General features: G+C 39.8%; 1 protein-coding gene across 2 annotated transcripts in view; it reads left to right on the forward strand.

The window, feature by feature from the left end:
• ATP9A (ATPase phospholipid transporting 9A (putative)) overlaps positions 1-14,638 on the forward strand; it is a 166,361-nt gene that overhangs the window by 29,972 nt on the left and 121,751 nt on the right. The window contains exons 2-3 of one of the 2 annotated variants that reach the window (XM_043982746.1): positions 8,378-8,522; positions 8,952-9,065. The exons of the other annotated variant lie outside the window; for it this stretch is intronic. Of the exons in view, the coding sequence (XP_043838681.1) occupies positions 8,378-8,522; positions 8,952-9,065 (259 nt within the window). The remainder of the gene's footprint in view (positions 1-8,377; positions 8,523-8,951; positions 9,066-14,638) is intronic. 2 annotated transcript variants of the gene reach the window in all.

The raw sequence follows: 14,638 nt of genomic DNA on the forward strand, positions 1-14,638 counted from the left end.
AGAGCACCGGCCCTGGAGTCAGGAGGACCTGGGTTCAAATTCGGCCTCAGACACTTAATACTTACTAGCTGTGTGACCCTGGGCAAGTCACTTAACCCCAATTGCCTCACTAAAAAAACAAACAAACAAACAAAAAAACAGTCAGTCATTGGGGGGGGGCAGCTAGGTAGCACAGTGGATAAAGCACTGGCTTTGGATTCAGGAGGACCTGAGTTCAAATCCGGCCTCAGACACTTGATACTTACTAGCTGTGTGACCCTGGGCAAGTCACTTAACCCTCATTGCCCCACCCAAAAAAAAAAGTCAGTCATGGGGGCAGCTAGGTGGCGCAGTGGATAGAGCACCGGCCCTGGAAGCAGGAGTACCTGAATTTAAATTTGGCCTCAGACACTTAACACTTACTAGCTGTGTGACCCTGGACAAGTCACTTAACCCCAAATTGCCTCAATAAAAAAAAAAAAAAAGTCAGTCATAATTGAAATTGAGGTCTCTGGAGTGCAAGTCCGTGACTCTTTCCACTACAGAAAGCTTCAAGTCTTTGCTCTTCAAATGCTTATAATTAAAGACTCATGCAATGTTAGAGCAGAGATGGACCTTGAAGGTGTGTTTGAGACTGACCCCTTCAATAAAACATGGTGTAGACTTGGATTATTGTTTAAGAACATGGAGACAAGGGGCAGCTAGGTGGTGCAGTGGATAGAGCACCAGCCCTGGAGTCAGGAGGACCTGAGTTCAAATCCAGCCTCAGACACTTAACATTTACTAACTGTGTGACCCTGGGCAAATCCCTTAACCCCAATTACCCCCCCCCCAAAAGAACATGGAAACAGATAAAGATTGAAAAAAAGTATTTATATTGTAAACATACAGAAAGCACTTGGTTGGGGCAAAACCTGAATGAATGGTTGGTTTGAGACTTGAAAGCTAATGTGATACTGAGTTTTGTTACTGCAGGTATGTAAGGCAGTTGAATGTTTCATTCATTTGGATATAACTTCTCTCAGCTGGGACACCTCCAAATTCACCCTCTCCTCCCTCTCACAGGAAGACCATCATACTTCTTTGTGTTCACTTCTGTCTCAGCAACATGGTTTGTCCAATAATGTCTGTGGAAAAGGGATAAGCATCCGTCCTCCTTAAGTTAACTTTCTATATTTCACCTATAGAATATCCAGATATACTTATGTCTAAATCATAAGGAGGGAAAAGGACTTGTGCTAATGGACCTGAAGATTTTATTGAGGAGATTTGGGATATGTGTAGTGTTGTGTTTGCTAGCAAAATGCGGTAGTAATTATGTTAATGGGCTGGATTATGTAGGATGATGTGGTGGAAAGAACACTAAGTTGGGGTCAGAAGAGATCAATCTTGGCTCTACCTCTTAATAGTTTTGTGACTTTTTGCAAATAATTCCTCAGCTTTCTTAGTAAAACAAGAAGTTTGGAGGAGGTAACCAGCCCTCATATTCTGTGATTGAGTCTTTGACTCTATCCTTTATTAGCCAGGTATGACTTAAGTCAATTAATAATGATAACTGGCAAATGGCAAGTGCTTTGGGGTTTGTCAAGCACTTTGTATAGATTATTTCACTTGAGTCTTACAACCCTATGAAGAATATGCTATGAGTATTTACATTTTCTTTTTCTTTTTTTGTGGGGCAGTGAAGATTAAGTGATTTGCCCAAGGTCACACAGCTAGTGTCATGTGTCTGAGGCTGGATTTGAACTCAGGTCCTCCTGAATCCAGGGCTGGTGCTTTATCCACTGTGCCACCTAGCTGCCCCTGGGTATTTCCATTTTCTTAATGGTGGTAGGGCATGGTAGATAGACAGCTATCCTTGGATCCAGGAAAACCTGGGTGCAAGCCTTGCTCTACACAATTGGCTATTTGACCCTGATCAAATCACTTATCCTCTTAATGCTCTAGTGCAAGGCAACTCTTTACATGTGTACATTGCAGAAAAGAGACTAACCTGCTTCGGTAAAGCATGTCCCTTCACCAGGGAGTTCCTTGAAATCCTAGATTTTGTCTTTATTTCTATCTAGTAGATGAGGTGAATGGCATAGCACAGTTAATTGACTGTGGTCACATGGATGTTGTTATTTGTCCTTCATTCTCGAAGAGGAACATGACACTGGGGTAATGTCATCCCTTGAAGTGGATTGGATTTTAGTGAGGGAGGGCTATTTAGTCAACAACCTCTCTCTTCCAGAGCCATCTGGGTCCAGTGGCAAAATACACATCAGGATGAAAGGAGATAGCCCTGGATGTTTAAAGCAATTGGGGTTAAGTGACTTGCCCAGGGTCACACAGCTAGTAAGTGAGATGAGATTTGAACTCAGGTCCTCCTGACTCCAGGGCCAGTGCTCTATCTACTATGCCACCTAGCTGCTCAAGTGTCAGAGGACATTCACATGGCTGATAAGTTTCTAAAGGTAGATTTGAATCTATGCCTTATTTGTAGAATTAGGATGACAATATTAACTCAGTGTATTTCACAGGGTTGTGAGGAACCTAAAAAGCATTACGGAAATAGAAGCTGATATTTCTTTTATATAAATGTTTAGATTTGTGATTTTGCATAACTGAGAAATTAGGTAAATTGATTCAGTTTCCAGAAATAAAATGACCTTTATTCCAGTAACACTAGAGGCAAGAGAATTTCTATTTTTAAGCATGAGCATTGTATTTCATCCTTGAAATTATAGAAATCCCCGTTAGAGAAGGGCAGGTCTTTAGGAACTTAAATAAACACCTCATATCAAGAGCAGTTCATTTCTAGTACTGAATGTATATACCTTAAGGTAGAGAAAGTAGGTCAGTTTAAATGGAGACTTATTTTTTCTTGGCTTTAGCCAGGCCGAGAAATAGCAATTAGTCACTTCCTTTATTAACTTAACCTCAGTTTCTCATCTGTAAAATGGGGACTGACCTCACAGGGTTATTATGAAGATCAAATGAGATAACATAAAATACTTTGCAAACCTTAAAGTAGCATATAAACACTATTGTTATTCCCTATGCAGGCAGGGGAGATTCAATTTAATGAACATTTTTTAAAGCATCTACTTGTTAGGTCTTCCATATTAGGTAGATCTTTGGGCATAGCTGCCTTTTCATTTCGGTTCATAGTGCTGCTTTCTTTCATTCCGGAAATCTAATAATAATGCCAGATTCCCAGGTGTTTCCTTGCCCTGTGTGTGACTGACCTTACAGGCCACATGGCTCACTGTGTTGGTGGTAACATGCTGGGTTCTCAGGATGTGAGGGGGACAGGGTGGATTGTTGAACTTTCAGGTCAGCCTGGCAGGCTGGCAAATCTCCAAGGTGTTTGCCTTTGGGAAGTGTCTTCTCTGACTTTGTCCAGAGTGGAGACAGAGGAGAGCCAGTAATCTGTTATACTCTTGGGGAGGAATGTGAGAAGTATTCCTTTCTTATCTTGTTAGTATATATCCAATGTATTTTAGGACCCCTTGTATAAGATAAGGTACATTGTAAAGACCATTCTTTGACTCTGAAGCCAGAGGATCTGGATTCAAATCCCCTCTCTGATACTTGCTACCTTTGTGACCTTAGGTGAATCACTTAACCTTTTTTAAAAGTTTCTGATACTTGTCAGTGTGTGTGTGTGTGTGTGTGTGTGTGTGTGTGTGTGTGCACGCGTGCGCTAGCTCCACTGAAGCAGATTGCAACTCCCTTAGTCCTCATGCATTGCTCAGGCCATTCATCAGCTGGATGCCAACCTTTGGTAATGAGCCTGTCATGACACATAGACTGTCATTAGGCCAATACTAGAATCCTTTCTGGCATTCTAGGACCTTTGAGAATGAAGTGTCACCTGTTTTTTTTTTACTCTCAAGTTTATTTAAAAAATTTATTTATTTATTTATTTATTTATTTTTTTGCAGGGCAATGAGGGTTAAGTGACTTGCCCAGGGTCACACAGCTTGTAAGTGTCAAGTGTCTGAGGCCGGATTTGAACTCAGGTCCTCCTGAATTCAGGGCTGGTGCTTTACCACTGTGCCATCTCGCTGCCCCAAGTTTATTTTTTGAATAAAAAAATCTATTTTCTCTCCCTCCTGCCTTCCTCCCATTGGAAAAGGAAAAAAGAAAAAGGAAAAGCAAACTTTTGTAACAAATATGTATAGTTGAACAAAAAAAAGTCCAAATTGGCCATATCCAAAAGGATATGTCGTATTCTGCATCTTGAATCTTTTATCTGTCTTGTCAGGTGGGTTGCATAGATCAACATCAGGCCTCTGGACTTATGATTGGTCATTGCATTGGTAATTACAGAGTTGTCCCCCCCCCCCCGCCCCCCCCCCCCCGTGTTGTTCTTCTGGTTCTATTCACTTCACTCTGCATCAGTTCATACAAGTGTTCTCAGATTTCTCAAATACCATGGTATTTTTTCCCCTTCGTATACCATCATTTGCTTAGTCATTCTTCAACTGATAGACACTCTCTGTTTCCAGTCCTTTGCCTCCACCAGAAGAACTGCTCTCAATATTTGCGTACATCTGGCTTCTTCATGGTGCCACCCTGTCTTGTCATGAGGAATTAGAGGAAGACTTTGACCTTTAGTCATAAAATATTTTAGTGCCACAGGGACGGAATAGTTTTTATGATATACAATGAGTCATTTCAGTACTTTCAGTAACCAGACTTTTGGTGCCTCACAGAGATGCTGAAACTTGTATTTAAAAAAAAATTTTTTTTTTGGTGAGGCAATTGGGGTTAAGTGACTTGCCCAGGGTCACACAGCTAGTAAGTGTCAAGGGTCTGAGGCTGGATTTGAATTCAGGTACTCCTGACTCCAGGGCTGGTACTCCATCCACTGTGCCACTTAACTGCCCCGCTGAAACTTATATTACATATCTTACAGGGCTATTGTAAAGATTAAGGGAGGTGACATTCATAGGATGTGTTGTAAATTGTGATGTGCTATATAAATGTAAGCTACTTTTATCATATTTTTTTTTTTTGCTAGACAAAACTGTCCCTTTTGCTCTTTTATGAACACTTCATTGGATCCATGACCCTCACCATTATAAGTCCTTTTCCAGAGATGAAGATCTCAATCCATCTTTTCCCACCCATCCTACATGAGTGTTGTCCATGTGCTTTTATAATCTAGCCCAGAGAGTTTATCCAATGTGTGGGAGCCTTGCTTCCTGCCTTTTTGTAAAAAAAAAAAAAAATCCATTTTTGTATTTTTTAAATTTGTGGAATAAAACAAGCATTTCCATAACAGTATAATAAAAAAGATGACTTCATATGAAACTGCAAATTTATTATGTACAATTTATTATTCCTTTAAAAAATATAATGAAGTTAATAAATTATCATGTGAATTTATTTTTTTCCTTTCTTCCCCCTATCCTTCCTCCCCAGAGATGGTTGCCATTAGACACATATGTGGTTGTGTAATATATATATGTATATGTGTGTGCGTATATCTATATAAAATCATTTTATATATACTTCTATACATACATACACACATAGATAATTTCTTTTCCTGGATGCAGATAGTGCCTTCCTTCATATGTCCTTTGTAGTTAATTTATGTATTTATAATAGAATGACTTAGTTGCTCAAAGTTGTTCTTAAAACAATACGGCAGTTACTGTAGACAACATTCTCTTAGTTCTGCTCATTTTACTCTTCGTTATTCCATGCAGGTTCATCCATATTTTTCTAAGATCATTGAAGTCGTTTCTTATAGCACAATAGTATTCCATATATCACATACCATATCATATACCACAACGTTTTCAGCTGTTCCCTAGTTGATGGGCATTCCCACAGTTTCCAGTTCTTTGCCACCACAAAGAGAGCTGTTAGAAATATTTTAGAACATATAGGTGCTTTTCCTTTTCCCCTAATCATTTTAGTATTGCTGGATCAAAGGGGCTGGGCAGTTTGCCTTCCTTTCAATATCTGGGCATTCCATTGGATACAAGTGGAATGCTCAGATTGGACATTGGTTATTTCATGACTAGCCCAACGTTTTTTTTCAGTCATACATTTATCTGATAACATTTTTTTTATACTGTTGCTTCCACATGATAATGGGAAAATGACAATAAAATAAATAGATAGATAACATTTATATTTAGTGTATATGTGCCAGGCCATATACTTTATAATTATCCCATTTGAGATAAGCCCTGGGATGTAAATGCTATTATTATCCTCATTGTACAGTTGAGTAAATGGAGGCAGAGGTGAAGTGACTTGTTCAGGGTCACACAGCTAGCAAATGTCTGAGGCTGGATTTTAACTCAGGTCCTCCTAATTGCAGTCCTGCACTTTATCCACTATACCACCTAGCTCACACTGATTTCTTATTTATAATGTGTTGCAGCCTTCTCCTGCCAGCCACATGCTTTACCATTGCCATTTGGTGTGATATGTAGTAGTGAAGCTTACTTTTTTTATAAGGCAATACAGAAGCCTACAATCTTATTTCACCCATTCCATTGAAGCTAGACTTTACCTTCTTCCTGCCCTACACTGGTCAGTTATTTATTCATGGGTAGAGGAAAGAGAAGTTAGTCCTTCTAGCCAAGAGTCTTCCTCATGGTGGCCCGGACATTGCTGAGCTCCTCTCTTTTTCTCTTAGCCTAGATGTGAGTTCCACCTTCTCCTTTGAAAAAAAAAAAAGCATTTTTATTCATATTATTTGTTTTAATATTGCCTAAATTAACTCCTATATTCTTTTACCACCTCCTTCCCAGGGAGCCAGTTCATATAATAAAGAACACATATTTTATATACACACACATACCTACACACATACATACATATATATATATATACACACACACATATACACATATATACACACACACACACACATATATTTATATATATATATAAATTTTTTTTGGTGGGGCAATGAAGGTTAAGTGACTTGCCCAGGGTCACACAGCTAGTAAGTGTCAAGTGTCTGAGGCCGAATTTGAACTCAGGTCCTCCTGACTCCAGGGCCAGTGCTCTATCCACTGCGCCATCTAGCTGCCCCACACTTAACTGATACATTTTTTTTTTTGGTGAGGCAACTGGGGTCAAGTGACTTACCCAGGGTCACACAGCTAGTAAGTGTTAAGTGTCTGAGGCCGGATTTGAACTCAGGTACTCCTGATTCCAGGGCTGGTGCTCTATCCACTGCACAACCTAGCTGCCCCTCATTTTTTATTGTTTTGTGGTGGTTCTTTCCATTTCCACTGTTGGGTTCATTGAATATATTGTCTTTTTGGTTCTACTGACTTCACTCTGTATCAGTATTTGGAAGTCTTTCCATGATTCTCTGTATTCATCATATTTGTTGTTTCTTACACTACAGTAGTCTTCCATTCCATTCATGTACTACAATTTGTTTAGCCAGTCCCCAGCTGATGGGCATCTACTTTGTTTCCTAGCACATATACAAAAAATGCTGCTATAAATATTTTAATGCATATGGAGCCTTTCTTTTATCAATGACTATCTTGGGGTATGTGTCTAGCAGTCTCATCTTATTAAAAAAAAATTAACTTCGGAGCTTGATTATCCTTGGAGACCTTTACAGTTCCACAGTATTAAAGATTGGTCCCATACCTTATTAGTTCAGGTTTAATGTTAGGGTGAAATGAAGCACTCATAACTCAGTAAACAGTTAACAAAATGAGGTTTACTTTACACAAGTAAGACATGCAGTAAAGATACAGCTGTGCTTAGTTTCTCTGGACGTGCCTCACCTTGTTTCCTTATGAAAATGCATCTGGTCAGCAGGATGGGGTATGGTAACTTGTGTGGTCTTCAGACATACAATAAGTTGAAGGGGTGCTGACTCCTTGTGGGTGGGACTTTTATGCTTAGTGATCAGGAAGCTCCATTAAGAAAAGGAGACAGGGGCCAGTAAAGTTGCAGGGACAGCTTTGTTGCTTCTTAGGAAAAACTAATCTCTGTTTCAGGGAAAAGGGGAAATCCTGATCCTATGTATGACACAGCCTAGCTCTTATGGAGGCAAGACCAGATCCCTTTCACAAACTTCATGTGCTTTGTTTAGAGCCTGCGTTAGTGGCTGTGTTGTGACTGCATTGAAGACTTTCGTCTTTGTCTCTTCACGTCCCTTGTTGAGGCCCACAGCCATGGTGTATTGGATGCCCATGGCAGTGGTAGTCTTATCTTACCCCAATGGCAACAACAGCAGAAGGGATGAAGGAGAACTAGCTTCTGGGATTTTGCCTCTGCTTCTAGGTTTCCCAAAGCTAGACCCTTAAAATTAGACCCTGCTTGAGGCAGTATGGCTGACTTTGGGAGAAACATGTCTCTGATAAGAGTAAAAGACCCAATCACTTCTGTGAAGCTGATTGTATTCTTCCCCCAGGTGTTGTGATTGCCTGAGATGCTGTGGCCGCGGGGATCCCCGGCCCCGAACAGTCTGGCTTGGTCACCCAGAAAAAAGGGACCAGAGGTATCCTCGGAATGTGATCAATAATCAGAAGTACAGCCTGTTTACCTTTCTTCCAGGGGTACGTATGGAAGCTAGCCTCTCATCCCTTGGTTTTGTCTTTCTTACACCCTTGACTTGAGGGATAGGACCTTTTCAGAGAGGACTGAAGCCATCTGGTCGGGGAGTGACATTCAGGCCTTACCCAGGCCGGTTGTAGGAGGCCTTGGCATTTTTCATTGCAGTTTTGACTACCTACTATTTATCATTTCTTGGCTAGGACCCATGGAGTGGTGGCATCTGCAAGGCTGAATGGCTGCACATTTGTAAAGGAATTGACATTTAGGCTTATTGCCTTTTATATCATGCTTATGGGTTGAAGTGACTCACTGGAGCCTGTTTCAGGAGTTTAATCACCACATAACCCTCCCTCAGCAGTCCTTTTTTGCTATCATTTCCCCCAAACCCTCTACCCCACTTATATATATTTTTTCTTCTATATTTTTTACAGGTGCTGTTTAATCAGTTCAAATACTTTTTCAATCTTTACTTCTTACTTTTGGCCTGTTCTCAGTTTGTCTCTGAAATGAGACTTGGAGCACTTTATACATACTGGGTTCCCCTGGTAAGTAAACTAACGTTGTTTATTCAAGAACCCTTCAGGGTTATACAACAAAGAATTCTTTGTTACTCTAACCCAGCTATTGATATGAGCCAGAAGCCTTGAAAAATATCCCCAGACCGGTTGGTTATTTCACTGGTGTTGAGAATCTTTAGTAAGGAAATTTCCTCTACCTCTCTGAAACTTAAAAGTCTTGCAGAGTTGTCTGGGGTACTGAGAGGTTAAGGGACTTATTCAGGACCACACAGCCAGTTTGTGTCAGAGGGAGAGCTTTACCGTTGCTTGCCTCACCAAGGCAGCCTTTTGAGTATAGGCAGGTTTGGGATGTCTTATATAAGCTGTATTCACACATGATCTACCATATAAGGAGTCTTTCCTGGCTGGCTTTGAATTCATCTTGGTAAAACCTATTTTCTGTTTCTAGGAGCCATGGTCTATTTATTTATGTGACCACTGGAATTGGTAATAGTGTTGGTCTCCCCGAGCTTTTGAAGGCTATTAAGGAAGAGATCGAACTTAGAAACCTCTTAGCCTCTTCTCTCCAGGGATTGACTTTGTGCTCATTTATTTACAGACATCAATCCCCAGCCCTTCAGGTTGTCTCCTTAGCAAATATTTAAGAATGTTCAGGGGCCCAGGCCCTTTTTGAAAAATGCTGTTATCATTTTCAGTGGAGAGAGAGTTGCCAAAAGTAATTTGTACCTGTTGCTGCCCAAGCTAAAACTTATTCCTAAGGAATATAGACCATAGAATGATTATAGAATCACAGAATTTAGCGTGGGGAGAGATAACTATCATTTATATAGAGCTTTAAGGTTTACACAATGCTTTATACATGTTATTCATTTGATCTTCACAACAACCCAGTGAGATAGATGCTGTTATTAGCCCTATATTACAGATGAGGAAACTGAGGCTGAGAGACATTAAGTGATTTGTCCCAGGGGGGTCACAGAGCTAGTAAATGTCTGAGGCAGGATTCAAACTTAGGTCTTCCAGATTTCAAATTTGTCACTCAATTCATTGTGCCAACTAGCAGCCTAGAGATTCTTTCATTCAGTTCCTTCATTTGCAGCAGAAATTTAAGGAATTAACTGAAAAACATGTACATAAGTAAATTCTACTTTTCTGGCCCAGGAGAGGAAGGGCAGGACTGTTTCACGCTTCCACTTAAGGAGACAGAAAATATTTGAAGAGTGGACACTGTGTGTGTCTTCTGCTTCTTGCTACCTTTCTGTTTTGTTATAGGAGAAAGATACAACAAAAGTGGAGGGGTTAATTATATAGACCTAGTTTGATCGAGAGACTATTAAAGCCACTTCTGTAATGATCTCAAATAGGCTAAATGACATGAGGAGAAAAGCTGCTTTTTTGGGCAAATTGATGAGAAGCTCAGATACTGTGTGCCAGTTCTGAGAATAATGGCACTCAAGCATTTATTTATTTTATTTATATGTGTATGTGGTTTTTTGTTTTGTTTTGTTTTTTGTGTGTGGGGCAACGAGGGTTAAGTGACTTGCCCAGGGTCACACAGCTAGCAAGTGTCCATTGTCTGAGGCCAGATCTGAACCCAGGTCCTCCTGAATCCAGGGCCAGTACTTTATCCACTGCGCCACCTAGCTTAAAAATAGAATAAAGTTTGAGGATAGGGCCAGAAAATTATGTTGTGATTGATAAAAGTACAAGATTAATGAAAAATAACTAGATATCACAGCACGTAGAATGTACAGGCCTTGCCTGTATTGGTCACTCAGTAATTATTTATTGAAGGAATTTTGCCTTAAGAATTTTCTTAAGGAAATTTACTTAACAGAAATCATCATGAAGCATAATTTGATAGAACAACGTTTACCTGTTGCAATATCATTAGCTTCCTCCCCTTTCAGGACCAGTAAAAGATTACTTATTTTGGTCAATTATTCTTGATTTGTGTGGTAGTGACCAGAACATTTGGTTGAGGTCTATTTTGTTTGTTATGGCAGAATATTTCAGAGGGGAAAACACCTTTGGAGCACCAACCTTCTAAGCTTGAACTTAGGAAGTAAAGGTGGATGTCACAAAGTGCTTTGGAATACATTGATAGAACTTCAGGAGCAGGCCTGGCCAATGGGTTATGAGAAAGGGTCTTGCCCTCCATTTACCTTTGCACCTTTTTCATTCTTAACATGATGGAAGTATCTGTCCTTTTAGGTCAGGGACTATTTCAATTTCCTAGAAATTAATAGTTAGAATGGGCAACAAGATGGCACAGTGGATAGAGTGCCAGGCCTGGAGTCAGGAAGATTCATCTTCAGGAGTTGAACTCTGGCCTCAGACACTTACTAGCTGTGTGATCTTGAGCAAGTCAATTAACCCTGTTTGCCTTAGTTTCCTTATCTGTAAAATGAGCTGGAGGAGGAAATGGCAAACTACTCCAGTGTCTTTGCCAAGAAAAACCCAAATGGGGTCATGGAGAATGGGTCATAATTGAAAATGACTGAGCAACAACAAAGAGAGTACAACGTTTTTAAAAATGGGTTTTTCTCCACATAGGAGCTTGGGAAAAGATTTTTGAAAGGGCTTTAAGTGGAAAAATATCCAGTAGAGGTAACTTCTGTCATTAACAAAAATTGTGTGTGGTGCATGCTGGACTGCTTCCCAGCTGGTGGTTGTAGGAAACACTTTTTTTTTTTTCATAGGCCAAACTCCTGTTTCTTTCTCTGGGGTTTTAGATGGCATGAGCAGACCTAGGGCATTGATTGAAAACCAGATTTTCATCTAAGTTTTTAATCCTGTGTGCCTGTCTTATTCCAAAGAGCAAGAAAAAGTTTGGAAGAGCAAGGTCTAGGCTTTCTAAAGATGCCTTGCAATAAAACAGAAGAGAGGCAACCCCAAATAGCAGACTCTCTGAAATTTTCTCCACCGGTAGAATTTTTGGATATCCCCAATTCCTCACTGGCATATTTTGTAGTCTAAGGGAACAAATTATTATTATTGCTATTTTAAAAATAAATTTAATAAATTTCAAGTTCTGAACTATTTCCTTCCCTCCCAGTTCTAAATCTTCAGGGCAGTTTTACTTAATAATGTCTTGAAGTATTGTGTCTAGACTTTTTTTAAAGTTATAATTTTCATAAGGGAACAAGTTCATAGATTAGGTTAATTATCAACATTTAGTCTCCGTATTTAAATTGAATACAAGTGGTCTGAGTCATCAAACTCTTAATTTAATATATGTTTTAAGGTTCTATGAGATGCAAAACACTGGAGCTAGGCTCTGGAGATAGAAAGAGAAATGAAACCCAGTCACTCCTCTCTAGGGACTTTTTTCTACTGGAGGGGATACACTACCTAAACAAATACACAGAATTCAAGGAAAATTGATGAGGGAGGGAGAGACAGACAGAGAGACAGAGACAGAGAGAACTAATTATTGAGGACTTGAAGGCCTCAAACAGGAGATAACATCTTACTTGAACCTTGAAGGCAAGGATTTTGAGAAATGGAAAGAAGTAGGCCATGTATTTTAGGAGTGGAGAACGGTTTAAGCTAATGAATTGAAGAGAGGGGAAACTAGAAACAAGGAGACCAGTTAGGAGGCTGTTAAAGAAGTTCAAGCTAGAGGATGTGAAGGGCCTGGACAATGTTTATGACTGTGGGTGGAGAGAGGAGATGTATGTGAGGAAGTGGGGGTAGGATTGATCAGAGGTGGCAGCTCTCCTGCTACTGCGGCCTCCCCTTCCCAAATTGAATTTTCATTCATTTTTTGATATGTCTCATACATGCCTTTATATGTATGAATTATCTCCCTCAAGGGCAGAGATGGTTTTGCTTTCATCTTTGTATCGCCATTGCTTAGCACACTGTCTTGCACATAGTATGTGTTTGTTGATCCATTGATGGGAAGCAAAAAGGAAAACAGGTGACACAAAGGATACAGTGACGAGCTTGGAATCAGGAAATTCTGAGTTCAAATCCTACCTCAGATGCTTACTAGCATGTAATCCTGGGTAAGTCACTCTGCCTCAGTTCCCTCAACTATAAAATAGGAAGAATGATAGTATCTACCTTTCGGGGTGGTTGTTAGGATCAAATGAAATAATAATTATGAAGTGCTTAGCAAAGCGCCTGACATACATTGTTATTGAGTTGTGTCTGACTCTTTGTGACCCCATCTGGGGTTTTCTTGACAGAGGTACTGGAGTGGTTTGCCATTTCCTTCTCCAGCTCATTTTACAGATCAGGATACTCAAGCAAACAGGGTTGAGTGACTTGCCCAGGGTAACACAGCTAGGAAGTGTCTGAAGCCAGATTTGAACTCACAAAACATGAGTCTTCCTGACTCCAGGCCAGGTATTCTATTCATACCTAGCTGCCCTGACACATAGTAGGGACTTAATAAATGCTTTTAATTCTGAGGTTATGAACTTGGGTTAACTGGGAGGATTGTGGCACACTCAGTAGAAATAGGGAATTTTTGTAGGAGGGCAGGTTTAGAGGGAGGAAGATGAATTCCATTTTAATAGAGAATCTCTTGTAGGTAAAGGGGCATAGAACTGGGACTCAGTAGACTGGGGCTAGTTGTTACTTCTTTGGGCCTCAGTTTCCTTATCTGTAGAATGATAGAAATGAAGGGGATCTTAGAGCTTATCCAGTTCAACCCTAGCATTCTATAATTTTATGTAAAGTTCCAATTTCACTCTTAGTTCTGTTGATATTTACACAATAATTCTGGGCCTTAGGTTTAATTCATTCATTCATTCAACACTTATTAAATGCCCACTATGTGCCTGCCATGCACTGTGCTAAGTGCTGGAAATACAAAAAAAAGCAAAATACCAGTTTCTGTACTCAAGATTCTCATAGTCTAGTGGGTGGCGGGGTAGAACAACATACAAACAGCTATGTTGAAACAGGCTATATAGGGGATGAATAGGAAATAGTCAGCAGAGGGAAGGCACTGGAATTGAGAGGGGTTGGGGAAAACTTCCTGAATGTGGGATTTCTCTTCTTCTTTATTCACGCCAAGGCCATTTCTTGGCTCAAGGAAAAAGCCACCCTTTCCACAGTCACCTGAATCTCAATTCAGGGGTTCTAGTTTCTCCTAGAGATCCATTAACATAAGGCTCACAGAACCAGTCCATTTATTTCCTGATCTCCAACCTTTAGGCCTTTTCTAATGGGTGTTTCCAAGAGCCTTGCTCAGTTTATCCAGCAATTCAATCCAGTTTTTGCAAAATGACTTTCTTCTTTTTCATCTCTCTCTCTTTTGGGTAATCCTGTGGGGACTCTGCTTTGCATTGTCTGATCATGCTTATCCTATCCATCTTTTAAATGTTCTCATAGTCTTGTTTCAGCTGGGGAGGGGGCCAGAATATTAAATCTTTACTATATTTTAATTTATTTAATTAAATATTTCTCTTAAATTTTTAACATTCCTTTAAAAAAATTTGGAGTTTTAAATTCTCTCCTTCCCTCCTACCCTTTCTTTAATCCCTTGAGAAGGCAAATAATATGATAATTATTATATATGTAAAATCATGCAAAACATGTTTCCATATTTCCATGTTGCAAAAGAAAACACCCCCCCCCCAAAT

This window comes from Dromiciops gliroides, chromosome 2 (assembly GCF_019393635.1).
Source record: "Dromiciops gliroides isolate mDroGli1 chromosome 2, mDroGli1.pri, whole genome shotgun sequence".
NCBI classification, from domain to species: Eukaryota; Metazoa; Chordata; class Mammalia; order Microbiotheria; family Microbiotheriidae; genus Dromiciops; species Dromiciops gliroides.